The following is a 15,698-nucleotide window of genomic DNA, read 5'->3' as shown; positions in this document are numbered from 1 at the left end:
GACACGTTGGAGTGGAGCGGAGGTTTTTGAAAGAAGCTAAATAAAGTGGTCCTCGTGTAAACTGGAGCCTCCGTGTTTGTTATTTTGTAGTTTCATACAGTATAGGCGACATTTATAAACCCTCGGTTACACTTTTTTAAATAGATTCAATCTTGCACGTGGAAAGTTGAAGTGAGGGCTTTAGTTGATATAACACTCCCGTCAGGGGGTGCATTAATCCAGCACAACAGCGGCGCATGGACTTCATTTATAAGTAAAGGTAAGACCATAATAAAGTTTTTTTTTAATTAAATGTGCTTTTTTGTGTGCTACAGTTTGTATGTGTAAAGTTAAAGTTAAGTTAAAGTAGCAATGATTGTCACACACACACTAGGTGTAATGAAATGTGTCCTCTGCATTTGACCCATCCCCTTGATCACCCCCTGGGAGGTGAGGGGAGCAGTGGGCAGCAGCGGAATAATTGTTGGTGATTTAACCCCCAATTCCAACCCTTGATGCTGAGTGCCAAGCAGGGAAGAATGCTGGTATGAGCTTTTAAACATAACCCGTTAACTGCTGCCAATCAAATGGTGAATAAGATACTCTTTAGGGTTCATATGTTTGTAAATCTGACTGTGATGAAGTCAGTGCCTCACCAGCCATCAACCTCACCGCACGTCACTGAGTAGTACAGTTGGCACAGTACAGTAAACTGACAGTTAATATTTAAACATTTAACATGTGACATTTCTAACTATTTTGAACAGAAATAGTTCATGCACATTCAGATAAATTCTTCAAAATTACAATTAAAAAATGTTTGGCCGGGGGCCGGGCTGTATATATGCGCACTAATTGACTGAAAGAGCACGCACTTGGCGCGATGATGTCATGTTATCCATGGAAAAATGCATTTTTAGACAATATGATTTGCCTGAGCGGCTAGGAGACCCCGAGAGTAACAAGCGCTTGCCTTGTTGCCTTTCCATTAAGAACAATAAATTAGTTTTTAGTATAAGTTTGCTGGTTTCAAGATATGTAATGCCGAGCGCATATCATTATGTCAAGATAATGGCACTAGCATTTACTTCATTTAAGAATATTTTTCAACATATTGAGCAAAAAGGTCTTTTTTTTCTACCAAGAAAAGTGCACTTGTTATTAGTGAGAATATACTTATTTTAAGCTATTTTTGGGTTCATTGAGGTTAGCTAATTTTACTTGTTTTGGAAAGTCTTGACAAGCCAAATGTTCTTGTTCTATTGGCAGATAATTTTGCTTATTTCAAATAAAATACCCCTCATTTTTGTATTTTTTTTCCTTGTTTTTGAACACTGACTTTTTGCAGTGCAGGTATACATTTATATTGATATACTATTCACTATTAGAAGCGGCCCTCTGAGAGCAACCCTAACTGGGATGTGGCCCTGCATGAAAACAAGTCTGATATAGAGTGTATTATTGATCAGTGAATTGACAAAGTGCTGTAGATGTAAATATGTGATGTTGTGATTGGACTCTCATACCGGTCAACTTTTGAAATCAGAAAAACCTAGTAGCCAGGGTCCAGGGGCCACAGGCCCCGGTAGGTCCAGGACAAAGTCCTGGTGGGGGGTTCCTTCGCCCCCCGACGCAAAATGATTATTAGCATTCAGACAGGTTAAAATGTTGCTAAAACCATCACTTTTCTATCAGTCACAGTGACTTTTCAAAACAAAAATATTACAGCAAAAATCATATGGGTTGATTGACATGTTTATTCTGTAAGCTAACTTCAAGAGTTTGAAATTATTTTGACAGTTAATGCCAGTTATCCTGTCAACCTTTCACAAGACTTCAATTTGTTAATTGAAAGTATAAACAGTATAAACACTTTTTACAGTAAACAAATGGTAAAACAGTACTAAACAATTCCATTAAAAAAAAAAATTGGTGTCATTATTAACTTTCTGTCCAAGCTTGTATAATCTACTGCCTTGTTCAATTGTAAAAAATATTCTGTGCCTAAAATTCACATTTCTATCACAATTATCATACTGTAAACATGGTAAGCTAACTTCATTAAAATTAATAGTCCTGTCAATAGCATGGAATTAAGTTTTTTTGTAAGCCTTTCAAAAGAATTCAAAATATGAAAAATTAATGAAAATTAATTGAAGCCATCAGACACTTGAAAAGTGGCACATCACATCTCTAATGTAATCATTTGAACTTTTCAACAGAAATAGCACTGCAAAAATATTAAGGACATACTTCTGTATTTTGGTAGTTATGCTGTCAACATTTAACAAGATTTCTTCAACTTGGACTTGAAAGCATAAATAGTATAAACACTTTTAACAGTATAACAGTACTAAACAATTCCAATAGATAACATTGGTGTCATTACCTTTTTGTGGCTAAAATCCAAATTTATTCTATCAGATTGATCATACTGCAAAAATGATATGGCAACTTTATAAGTTTACTTCATTAAAATGTAATTCAATAGCATCATAAATAAAACTTCGGCATTTATCACATCCAAAGAATCTGTTTGGGCGACGAAAAACGTCGAAAGTTTTCCACTTGTATCGCTAGCAACGGCATTAGACTTGTGTTTTTTTGTCCCAACGTGGTCTTTTACATCGCTAATTCCTCCGTGTCCGATCGAAAAATCTTGTCTGCACAAGGTGCAATTCGCGTAGTTTTCACCCTTTTTGGAACGGATAATTATTCCCGGATAGGCTTTTGAATATTCTTCACGGAATGACTGCGGTTTTCTTTTCGGTTTAAGACTCGTTTGCGATTTTCTCCGGCTGATTCCATGATCGTTCGCTCGTTTGGAAACAATGGCAACTGGTGCCTCGTGCTTGGCAGCGGTGCTATAAATAGCCTCGCGCATGGCATTCGGAATGGCTCGATAGGAAGTTACGGGAAGCAGTGTCGATTGTCATTGTTGTTACGCGATTTCGTGAATAAAACTTTAAAAAAATAAAATAAATTTTAATTAATGAAAAACCGTATTTTTTATCACTGCAACCCTAACCCGGAATAGGTTGATGAAAACCGTACTAATTACGGGAAAACCGGAGTAGTTGGCAGGTATGGACTCTCATGCAAAGCTGCTGAGGTCAGCTTCCCATCACAGCTGCAGCTTGAACACATGCTGACACATGCAGGCCACAACAGTCGCTCTGACAGCTGCACACACCCAGGGCCGCCATATTGGCAAAAGGTCGGGCGGTTCCCCCCAACCCAAAAAATTAAGTTGTGGTGATTTTTTAAAATGGGGTCCAGAATTGTGTCTGAACAGTAACAGTTGCGATGAACATGTGGAGGGTGTTCCTAATATTGTGACTGGAGACGTGTGATGCAAGGTGAGGACTTCATACCTTCTTCCAGGTGCAGATCAGGACGCCCCGCCCCCTTGGCCGCTCGCCTCACTCCTGCCATCAGGGAGAAGAAAGAAGGTGTCAACAAAAAGAGTCTCAGTGCGGACAAAAGCCGGTGGTGGTGGTGGTGGTCCACTGCAGGGGTCTTTCTGCCAGTCCTGCCGACTGCAGCACAAATGTGGCTCCACTGTGGGTGGAACGTCAACAAGCCTGCGAGGGGGGGTCGACATGTGCCCCCCCTCAACTCCATTGGGAGCTTATTTCATTTGAAATTGTCCTAATCCTTTAATATTAAAGAGGAACATTATCACAATTTCAGAGGTGGGTAGAGTAGCCAGAAATTGTACTCAAGTAAGAGTACTGTTACTTTAGAGATGTATTACTCAAGTAAAAGTAAGGAGTAGTCACCCAAATATTTACTTGAGTAAAAGTAAAAAGTATGTTGTGAAAAAACTACTCAAGTACTGAGTAACTGATGAGTAACATACACACTCATATCATATATATATATATATATATATATACATACATACATACATACATACATACATATACATTGATATATACAGTATATAATTTATATGTATTTATTTTTGCTGTTTTTGTTTACATGTTAAAGGTGTTTTAATGAATATACATGCATGTTTAACATATAGATTCCTTTCTTTCATGAAGACTAGAATATAAGTTGGTGTATTACCTGATTCTGATGACTTGCATTGATTGGAATCAGACAGTAGTGATGATAACGTCCACGTTTTCAAATGGAGGAGAAAAAAAGTTCCTCCTTTCTGTCTAATACCACATGAAAGTGCTGGGTTTTTGGCTTCTTATTTGTCCAGCTTCCATATTCGTTTTTATACACTTTACAAGAAATATATATATTTACACACATATATATGTATAATAATTAGGGATGTCCAATAATGGCTTTTTGCCGATATGCGATATTCCGATATTGACCAAACCCTTAATTACCGATATTGATATATACATTTGTGGAATTAACACATCATTATGCCTAATTTGGACAACCAAGTATGGTGAAGACAAGGTACTTTAAATAAAATAAAATAAAAATTTTAAAAAAAAGATACATTTAAAAAAAATTCTTGAATAAAAAAGAAAGTAAAACAATATAAAAACAGTTACATAGAAACTAGTAATGAATGAAAATGAGTAAAATTAAGTGTTAAAGGTTAAATAAAATAGGATAAATTAAAAAAAAATTCTTGAATAAAAAAGAAAGTAAAACAATATAAAAACAGTTACATAGAAACTAGTAATGAATGAAAATGAGTAAAATTAAGTGTTAAAGGTTAAATAAAATAAGATAAATAAATTTAAAAAAAATTCTTTAATAAAAAAAGAAAGTAAAACAATATAAAAACAGTTACATAGAAACTAGTAATGAATGAAAATGAGTAAAATTAAGTGTTAAAGGTTAAATAAAATAGGATAAATAAATTTAAAAAAAATTCTTGAATAAAAAAGAAAGTAAAACAATATAAAAACAGTTACATAGAAACTAGTAACGAATGAAAATGAGTAAAATTAAGTGTTAAAGGTTAAATAAAATAGGATAAATAAATAAATAAAAAATTCTTGAATAAAAAAAGAAAGTAAAACAATATAAAAACAGTTACATGGAAACTAGTAATGAATGAAAATGAGTAAAATTAAGTGTTAAAGGTTAAATAAAATAGGATAAATAAATAAATAAAAAATTCTTGAATAAAAAAGAAAGTAAAACAATATAAAAACAGTTACATAGAAACTAGTAATGAATGAAAATGAGTAAAATTAAGTGTTAAAGGTTAAATAAAATAAGATAAATAAATAAAATAAAAATTCTTGAATAAAAAAGAAAGTAAAACAATATAAAAACAGTTACATAGAAACTAGTAATGAATGAAAATGAGTAAAATTAAGTGTTAAAGGTTAAATAAAATAGGATAAATTAAAAAAAAATTCTTGAATAAAAAAGAAAGTAAAACAATATAAAAACAGTTACATAGAAACTAGTAATGAATGAAAATGAGTAAAATTAAGTGTTAAAGGTTAAATAAAATAAGATAAATAAATTTAAAAAAAATTCTTGAATAAAAAAGAAAGTAAAACAATATAAAAACAGTTACATAGAAACTAGTAATGAATGAAAATGAGTAAAATTAAGTGTTAAAGGTTAAATAAAATAGGATAAATAAATAAATAAAAAATTCTTGAATAAAAAAGAAAGTAAAACAATATAAAAACAGTTACATGGAAACTAGTAATGAATGAAAATGAGTAAAATTAAGTGTTAAAGGTTAAATAAAATAGGATAAATAAATAAATAAAAAATTCTTGAATAAAAAAGAAAGTAAAACAATATAAAAACAGTTACATAGAAACTAGTAATGAATGAAAATGAGTAAAATTAAGTGTTAAAGGTTAAATAAAATAGGATAAATAAATTAAAAAAAAATTCTTGAATAAAAAAGAAAGTAAAACAATATAAAAACAGTTACATAGAAACTAGTAATGAATGAAAATGAGTAAAATTAAGTGTTAAAGGTTAAATAAAATAGGATAAATAAATAAATAAAAAATTATTGAATAAAAAAGAAAGTAAAACAATATAAAAACAGTTTCATAGAAACTAGTAATGAATGAAAATGAGTAAAATTAAGTGTTAAAGGTTAAATAAAATAGGATAAATAAATTTAAAAAAATTCTTGAATAAAAAGAAAGTAAAACAATATAAAAACAGTTACATAGAAACTAGTAATGAATGAAAATGAGTAAAATTAAGTGTTAAAGGTTAAATAAAATAAGATAAATAAAAAAATAAAAAAATATTGAATAAAAAAGAAAGTAAAACAATATAAAAACAGTTACATGGAAACTAGTAATGAATGAAAATGAGTAAAATTAAGTGTTAAAGGTTAAATAAAATAGGATAAATAAATAAATAAAAGATTATTGAATAAAAAAGAAAGTAAAACAATATAAAAACAGTTACATAGAAACTAGTAATGAATGAAAATGAGTAAAATTAAGTGTTAAAGGTTAAATAAAATAAGATAAATAAATAAAATAAAAATTCTTGAATAAAAAAGAAAGTAAAACAATATAAAAATAGTTACATAGAAACTAGTAATGAATGAAAATGAGTAAAATTAAGTGTTAAAGGTTAAATAAAATAGGATAAATTAAAAAAAATTCTTGAATAAAAAAGAAAGTAAAACAATATAAAAACAGTTACATAGAAACTAGTAATGAATGAAAATGAGTAAAATTAAGTGTTAAAGGTTAAATAAAATAAGATAAATAAATAAAATAAAAATTCTTGAATAAAAAAGAAAGTAAAACAATATAAAAATAGTTACATAGAAACTAGTAATGAATGAAAATGAGTAAAATTAAGTGTTAAAGGTTAAATAAAATAGGATAAATTAAAAAAAATTCTTGAATAAAAAAGAAAGTAAAACAATATAAAAACAGTTACATAGAAACTAGTAATGAATGAAAATGAGTAAAATTAAGTGTTAAAGGTTAAATAAAATAAGATAAATAAATTTAAAAAAAATTCTTGAATAAAAAAGAAAGTAAAACAATATAAAAACAGTTACATAGAAACTAGTAATGAATGAAAATGAGTAAAATTAAGTGTTAAAGGTTAAATAAAATAGGATAAATAAATTTAAAAAAAAATTCTTGAATAAAAAAGAAAGTAAAACAATATAAAAACAGTTACATAGAAACTAGTAATGAATGAAAATGAGTAAAATTAAGTGTTAAAGGTTAAATAAAATAAGATAAATAAAAAAATAAAAAAATATTGAATAAAAAAGAAAGTAAAACAATATAAAAACAGTTACATGGAAACTAGTAATGAATGAAAATGAGTAAAATTAAGTGTTAAAGGTTAAATAAAATAGGATAAATAAATAAATAAAAAATTATTGAATAAAAAAGAAAGTAAAACAATATAAAAACAGTTACATAGAAACTAGTAATGAATGAAAATGAGTAAAATTAAGTGTTAAAGGTTAAATAAAATAAGATAAATAAATAAATAAAAAATTATTGAATAAAAAAGAAAGTAAAACAATATAAAAATAGTTACATAGAAACTAGTAATGAATGAAAATGAGTAAAATTAAGTGTTAAAGGTTAAATAAAATAGGATAAATAAATTTAAAAAAAATTCTTGAATAAAAAAGAAAGTAAAACAATATAAAAACAGTTACATAGAAACTAGTAATGAATGAAAATGAGTAAAATGAAGTGTTAAAGGTTAGTACTATTAGTGGAGCAGCAGCACGCACAATCATGTGTGCTTACGGACTGTATCCCTTGCAGACTGTATTGATATATATTGATATATAATGTAGGAACCACAATATTAATAACAGAAAGAAACAACACTTTTGTGTGAATGAGGGGGGGAGGGAGGTTTTTTGGGTTGGTGCACTAACTGTAAGTGTATCTTGTGTTTTTTATGTTGGTTTAATAAAAAAATAAAAAAACGATACCGATAATAAAAAAAAAAACGATACCGATAATTTCCGATATTACATTTTAAAGCATTTTTCGGCATCTCTAATTATAACATCAATACGTTTATAAATATATTCTGTCTGTATAAAATTAAATGCACTATAAATACAAATAAAACCATAAAACTAGAAAAAAAAAATGTTTCAACTTCCATTATAGTACTGTACCTCCATCCGTGCACTTTTATAGATGCTCGTTAGGGTCGGGGGGCGAGTTGAGAAACCCCGGTGCAGAGCAGGAATGACCACGACCCCCCGCAGCTCATTTGATTGGTCGCTGCAAAGTCCCTCGCTTGTGCCTTGAGAAGGAAACACACTTGTATTAATATATTACGTGCATAAGTTGCAAAAACTTGCAAAACGGACGAAATCTGTAGTTTTTCTTTTTCTTTCTAGTTATTAGGGCCCGCATGGCCCATTGTAAAAGGAATCCCAACGGGAGTCCTTTTGCAATGGGACATACTGTAAGGACCTAAGGTTTTATTATTATTCCGCCGCCTCTTTGAGCACTAATTTGACCCACTTAACATGCTTCAAAACTCACCATATTTGACCCACACATCAGGACCTGCGAAAATTGTCTTTTAATAAAAAAAACAAACCCCAAAACTCAAAATTGCGCTCTAGCGCCCCCTAGAAAGAAAACTGCTTATAACTCCCAGTACGAATGTTGTAGAGACATGAAACAAAAACCTCTATGTAGGGCTCACTTAGCCCTACTTTTCATTAATTAATTTCCTCGGGCAAAAATCAACAGGAAGTTGGCAATTCCCCCTTCAAGACAAAAATGTACTAAAAACAGTCACTTTTGCCTCTTTGAGCTGTAATTTGACCCCCTTAACATGCTTCAAAACTCACCGAACTGAACACACACATCAGGACTGGCAAAAATTGCGATCTAATAAAAAAAACCTAACCCCAAAACTCAAAATTGCGCTCTAGCGCAATTTTCTTATAAAACGCAGAAAAAACTGCTCCTCGGAAGAAAAAAATGACAAAACTGCCTGTAACTCCCACTGGGAAGGTCGGAGAGACATGAAACAAAAACCTCTATGTAGGTCTTACTTAGACCTACATTTCATAGATTGACAACCCTCAGCAAAAATCAACAGGAAGTTTGCTATTCCCTCTTCAAAACAATTTTTTTGTAAAAACCGGTCACCTTCCTTCAAAAACTATCTCCTCTGAGCGCGTTTGTCGTTTCCGCTTCAAACTAACACAGGAGAGAGATTAAACCCTTGTGTATAAAAGTATAGAACAGCATTTTTCTAACTGCTCCGGTTTTGATTTTATGACCCTTCAAAGAACCGCTGCGCTGCTCTTTTTTCAAGAAGGCTGCTTAAAAGCAGGAAGCACCAGCGTGCCCACACAATGCAGACAAGGTAGGTACACTAGACAAAAGTCTTGGGACACTTCAGACTACCACCGGACAAAAGTATTGGGACACTTATGACTACCACCGGACAAAAGTATTGGGACACTTGGGACTACAACTTGACAAAAGTATTGGGACAATTATGACTACCACTGGACAAAAGTATTGGGACACTTATGACTACCACCGGACAAAAGTATTGGGACACTTATGACTACCACCGGACAAAAGTATTGGGACACTTGGGACTACAACTTGACAAAAGTATTGGGACAATTATGACTACCACTGGACAAAAGTATTGGGACACTTATGACTACCACCGGACAAAAGTATTGGGACACTTATGACTACCACCGGACAAAAGTATTGGGACACTTGGGACTACAACTTGACAAAAGTATTGGGACAATTATGACTACCACTGGACAAAAGTATTGGGACACTTATGACTACCACCGGACAAAAGTATTGGGACACTTATGACTACCACCGGACAAAAGTATTGGGACACTTATGACTACCACCGGACAAAAGTATTGGGACACTTGGGACTACAACTTGACAAAAGTATTGGGACAATTATGACTACCACTGGACAAAAGTATTGGGACACTTATGACTACCACCGGACAAAAGTATTGGGACACTTATGACTACCACCGGACAAAAGTATTGGGACACTTGGGACTACAACTTGACAAAAGTATTGGGACAATTATGACTACCACTGGACAAAAGTATTGGGACACTTATGACTACCACCGGACAAAAGTATTGGGACACTTATGACTACCACCGGACAAAAGTATTGGGACACTTGGGACTACAACTTGACAAAAGTATTGGGACAATTATGACTACCACTGGACAAAAGTATTGGGACACTTATGACTACCACCGGACAAAAGTATTGGGACACTTATGACTACCACCGGACAAAAGTATTGGGACACTTAGGACGACAACTGGACAAAAGTATTGGGACACTTGGGACTAAAACTTAACAAAAGTATTGGGACACTTGGGACTAAAATTTGCCAAAAGTATTGGGACACTTAGGACTACCACTGAACAAAAGTATTGGGAGACTTACGCTTAAAGTGGACAAAAGTATTGGGACACTTAGGACTAAATTTGACAAAAGTATTGGGACACTTACAACTACAACTGAACTAATGTATTTGGACACTTAGGACTAACACTGGACAAAATTATTGGGACACTTAGGACTAAAACTGGCCAAAAGTATTGGGACACTTGGGACTAAAACTTGACAAAAGTTTTGGACACTTACGACTACACCTGGACAAAAGTCTTGGGACACTTAGGACTAACACTTGACAAAAGTATTGGGCCACTTGGGACTAAAACTTGACAAAAGTATTGGAACTCAGAGGACTACCACTGGACAAAAGTATTGGGACGCTTACACTGGACAAAAGTATTTGGACACTTACACTGGACAAAAGTATTGGGACTTTTAGGACTACAACTTGACAAAAGTATTGGGACACTTAGGACTAAAACTGGACAAACGTTTTGGGACACTAAGGACTAAAACTGGACAAAAGTATTGGGACACTTAGGACTACAACTTGACAAAAGTATTGGGACACTTATGACTACCACCGGACAAAAGTATTGGGACACTTAGGACGACAACTGGACAAAAGTATTGGGACACTTGGGACTAAAACTTAACAAAAGTATTGGGACACTTGGGACTAAAATTTGCCAAAAGTATTGGGACACTTATGACTACCACCGGACAAAAGTATTGGGACACTTATGACTACCACCGGACAAAAGTATTGGGACACTTATGACTACCACCGGACAAAAGTATTGGGACACTTAGGACGACAACTGGACAAAAGTATTGGGACACTTGGGACTAAAACTTAACAAAAGTATTGGGAGACTTACGCTTAAAGTGGACAAAAGTATTGGGACACTTAGGACTAAATTTGACAAAAGTATTGGGACACTTACAACTACAACTGAACTAATGTATTGGGACACTTAGGACTAACACTGGACAAAATTATTGGGACACTTAGGACTAAAACTGGCCAAAAGTATTGGGACACTTGGGACTAAAACTTGACAAAAGTATTGGGACACTTGGGACTAAAACTTGACAAAAGTTTTGGACACTTACGACTACACCTGGACAAAAGTCTTGGGACACTTAGGACTAACACTTGACAAAAGTATTGGGCCACTTGGGACTAAAACTTGACAAAAGTATTGGAACTCAGAGGACTACCACTGGACAAAAGTATTGGGACGCTTACACTGGACAAAAGTATTTGGACACTTACACTGGACAAAAGTATTGGGACGCTTACACTGGACAAAAGTATTTGGACACTTACACTGGACAAAAGTATTGGGACTTTTAGGACTACAACTTGACAAAAGTATTGGGACACTTAGGACTAAAACTGGACAAACGTTTTGGGACACTAAGGACTAAAACTGGACAAAAGTATTGGGACACTTAGGACTACAACTTGACAAAAGTATTGGGCCACTTGGGACTCAAACTTGACAAAAGTATTGGGACACTTGACTACAACTTGACATAAGTATTGGGACACTTTGGATTACCACTGGACAAAAGTATTGGGACACTTAGGACTAAAACTGGACAAAAGTATTGGGACACTTACGACGAATACTGGACAAAAGTATTGGGACACTTCGCACTAAAAGTAGACTTAAGTATTGGGACACTTAGGACGACAACTGGACAAAAGTATTGGGACACTTGGGACTAAAACTTAACAAAAGTATTGGGACACTTGGGACTAAAATTTGCCAAAAGTATTGGGACACTTAGGACTACCACTGAACAAAAGTATTGGGAGACTTACGCTTAAAGTGGACAAAAGTATTGGGACACTTAGGACTAAATTTGACAAAAGTATTGGGACACTTACAACTACAACTGAACTAATGTATTGGGAGACTTACGCTTAAAGTGGACAAAAGTATTGGGACACTTAGGACTAAATTTGACAAAAGTATTGGGACACTTACAACTACAACTGAACTAATGTATTTGGACACTTAGGACTAACACTGGACAAAATTATTGGGACACTTAGGACTAAAACTGGCCAAAAGTATTGGGACACTTGGGACTAAAACTTGACAAAAAAATTGGGACACTTGGGACTAAAACTTGACAAAAGTTTTGGACACTTACGACTACACCTGGACAAAAGTCTTGGGACACTTAGGACTAACACTTGACAAAAGTATTGGGCCACTTGGGACTAAAACTTGACAAAAGTATTGGAACTCAGAGGACTACCACTGGACAAAAGTATTGGGACGCTTACACTGGACAAAAGTATTTGGACACTTACACTGGACAAAAGTATTGGGACTTTTAGGACTACAACTTGACAAAAGTATTGGGACACTTAGGACTAAAACTGGACAAACGTTTTGGGACACTAAGGACTAAAACTGGACAAAAGTATTGGGACACTTAGGACTACAACTTGACAAAAGTATTGGGCCACTTGGGACTCAAACTTGACAAAAATATTGGGACACTTGACTACAACTTGACATAAGTATTGGGACACTTTGGATTACCACTGGACAAAAGTATTGGGACATTTAGGACTAAAACTGGACAAAAGTATTGGGACACTTACGACGAATACTGGACAAAAGTATTGGGACACTTCGCACTAAAAGTAGACTTCAGTATTGGGACACTTAGGACTACCACTGGACACAAGTATTGGGACACTTACACTGGACAAAAGTATTGGGACACTTGGGACTAAAACTTGACAAAAGTATTGGGACACTTAGGACTAGCACCTGCCAAATACGCGGGCCCGACCAATGCGGCTTGCAGCTTTAATTGTAATTTATTTTGTGCGCACACTCACTGGTTATTTTGAGTATTTTTTTTTTCAAGAGTATTTTTCTCCAAACATACATCAGACAAAATATGTTCAGTGCACAGCTACTTGGATAAATAAATACACAATATACAATGAACGTATTTTAAATTGTAGTCCCAATTGTGGCATCTTTATAACATATTTTTCTGTAAATGTACAGGATTACTTTTCTTTTTGTATCCTGATTACAGAAACCAGATGGAATGATAATAGCCAATCCATGTCGCTATTGAGTGTTATTGTAGCCTACATCAACCACACCAGTGCTTGTCAGGGAGTGGCCCTAAATCATCTCATTGATTGATTGAGACTTTTATTAGTAGATTGCACAGTACAGTACATATTCCCTACAATTGACCACTAAATGGTAACACCCCAATAAGTTTTTCCACTTGTTTAAGTCCACGTTAATCAATTCATGGTACAAATATATACTATCATCATAATACAGTCATCACACAAGTTAATCATCAGAGTATATACATTGAATTATTGACATTATTTACAATCAATACATACATGCAGGCATGCTCATATAGCTTTTGTCTAACTTACCCTGAAGGCGTCCTGACATCCAGTGTTTGGATCACTTCTAACTTCCTCCAAGTTAGCTGGGAGGATGTTTCAAAGTCTTTCAACTATTTGTTCACCTCATCTTCAGAGGTAATGCTTGATTTAATTTGGGCCCTAAATTGACCCTCTCCTCATAGGTCAGGGGTTGGCAACCCAAAATGTTGAAAGAGCCATATTGGACCAAAAATACAAAAACAAATTTATCTGGAGCCGCAAAAAATTAAAAGCCTTATTACATACAGATAGTGTGTCATGAGATATAAATTGAATTAAGAGGACTTAAAGGAAACTAAATGAGCTCAAATATAGCTACAAATGAGGCATAATGATGCAATATGTACATATAGCTAGCCTAAATAGCATGTTAGCATCGATTAGCTTGCAGTCATGCAGTGACCAAATATGTCTGATTAGCACTCCACACAAGTCAATAACATCAACAAAACTCACCTTTGTGCATTCACGCACAACGTTTAAAGTTTGGTGGACAAAATGAGACAGAAAAAGAAGTGGCATAAAACACGTCCTAGAAAGTCGGAGAAAGTTATACATGTAAACAAACTAAGGTGAGTTCAAGGACCACCAAAATGAGTAGGACAAAACGGCGCTCGCCAAATACTCGAATCAGTGAAACATGTTTAATATAAACAGTGTGCTTTATAACAATTAGGGAGGTTTGTGTCCTGTTTGTCCTCCTACAGAAACCATATTAAAACAAAAAATATATGTTTTTTCCCCCATACTTGCCAACCTTGAGACCTCTGATTTCGGGAGGTGGGGGGTGGGGGCGTGGTTGGGGGCGTGGTTAAGAGGGGAAGACTATATTGACAGCTGGAATTCACCAAGTCAAGTATTTCATACATACATACATACATATATATATATATATGTATGTGTGGGAAAAAAATCACAAGACTATTTCATCTCTACAGGCCTGTTTCATGAGGGGGGGGGGGGGTACCCTCAATCATCAGGAGATTTTAATGGGAGCATTCGCATACCATGGTTTATATAGGGCACAGAGTGGGTGGGTACAGGCTGGCCTAGGGGCGTGGTGATTGGCTCATGTGTTACCTAGGAGGTGTTTCCGTCTATGGCGGCATGTTGTTACAATTTCGCTGCGCTTGTTGAGGGATGACAGGTCTGGACGGTAAATAATAAACAGTTTCTCTTTCAAGCATAGGTTGCATCTTTTATTACCACTATTGTAAGGTGTGCTGGATGCAAGAATTTGCCATGTTATTGAATATTCAACATTATTGTCTTTGAGGTCCCAAATGTGTTTGCTGAGTTCTGTGGTATTTCGCAGGTTTTTGTTCCTGAAAGAAGCCTTGTGATTGTTCCATCTGGTTTTGAATTCACCCTCGGTTAATCCTACATATGTGTCGGATGTGTTAATGTCCTTGCGTATTACCTTAGATTGGTAGACAACTGATGTTTGTAAGCACCCCCCGTTGAGAAGGCAATCAGGTTTCTTTCGACAGTTACAGCCTTTGTTGGTTTTGGAGTCGCTCTGTCTGGGGGCCGACGGCTCATTTGCAATTGTTTTGTTGTTGTTTGAGATGATTTGTCGTATATTGTTCATGCAGCTGTAGCTATATATATATATATATATATATATATATATATATATATATATATATATATATATATATATCCTGAAAATATGCAAACAAAACTGTGTTTAGATGATTGATACTTCAAACTTGCATAAATAAATATTAAGGAATATAACATAACTTGGCTTCTGAGAGCTTCAAAATGTAATGAATAAAATGCTAAAGTTGTCGATAAACAAGCAATTATTTTAATAATTAAATATGGTCATATTAAATGAATTATTATGATCATTTAAAATTAATTATTTCAAATATGTTTATTGTATTGTATAATTCTATGGCTGTATGTAATAAGGAGT

General features: G+C 33.9%; 1 protein-coding gene across 1 annotated transcript in view; it reads right to left on the bottom strand.

The window, feature by feature from the left end:
- Positions 1 to 3,493, bottom strand: part of sh3d19 (SH3 domain containing 19) — a 56,523-nt gene extending 53,030 nt beyond the window's left edge. The window contains exon 1 of the mRNA XM_072916347.1: positions 3,354 to 3,493. Coding sequence (XP_072772448.1) covers positions 3,354 to 3,414 — 61 coding nt within the window. The 5' untranslated portion in view covers positions 3,415 to 3,493. The remainder of the gene's footprint in view (positions 1 to 3,353) is intronic.
- Between the last annotated feature and the right edge of the window lie 12,205 nt (positions 3,494 to 15,698).

This window comes from Nerophis lumbriciformis, linkage group LG27, assembly GCF_033978685.3.
Source record: "Nerophis lumbriciformis linkage group LG27, RoL_Nlum_v2.1, whole genome shotgun sequence".
Classification (NCBI taxonomy): Eukaryota; Metazoa; Chordata; class Actinopteri; order Syngnathiformes; family Syngnathidae; genus Nerophis; species Nerophis lumbriciformis.
This window is presented reverse-complemented; position numbering and strand designations above follow the sequence as displayed.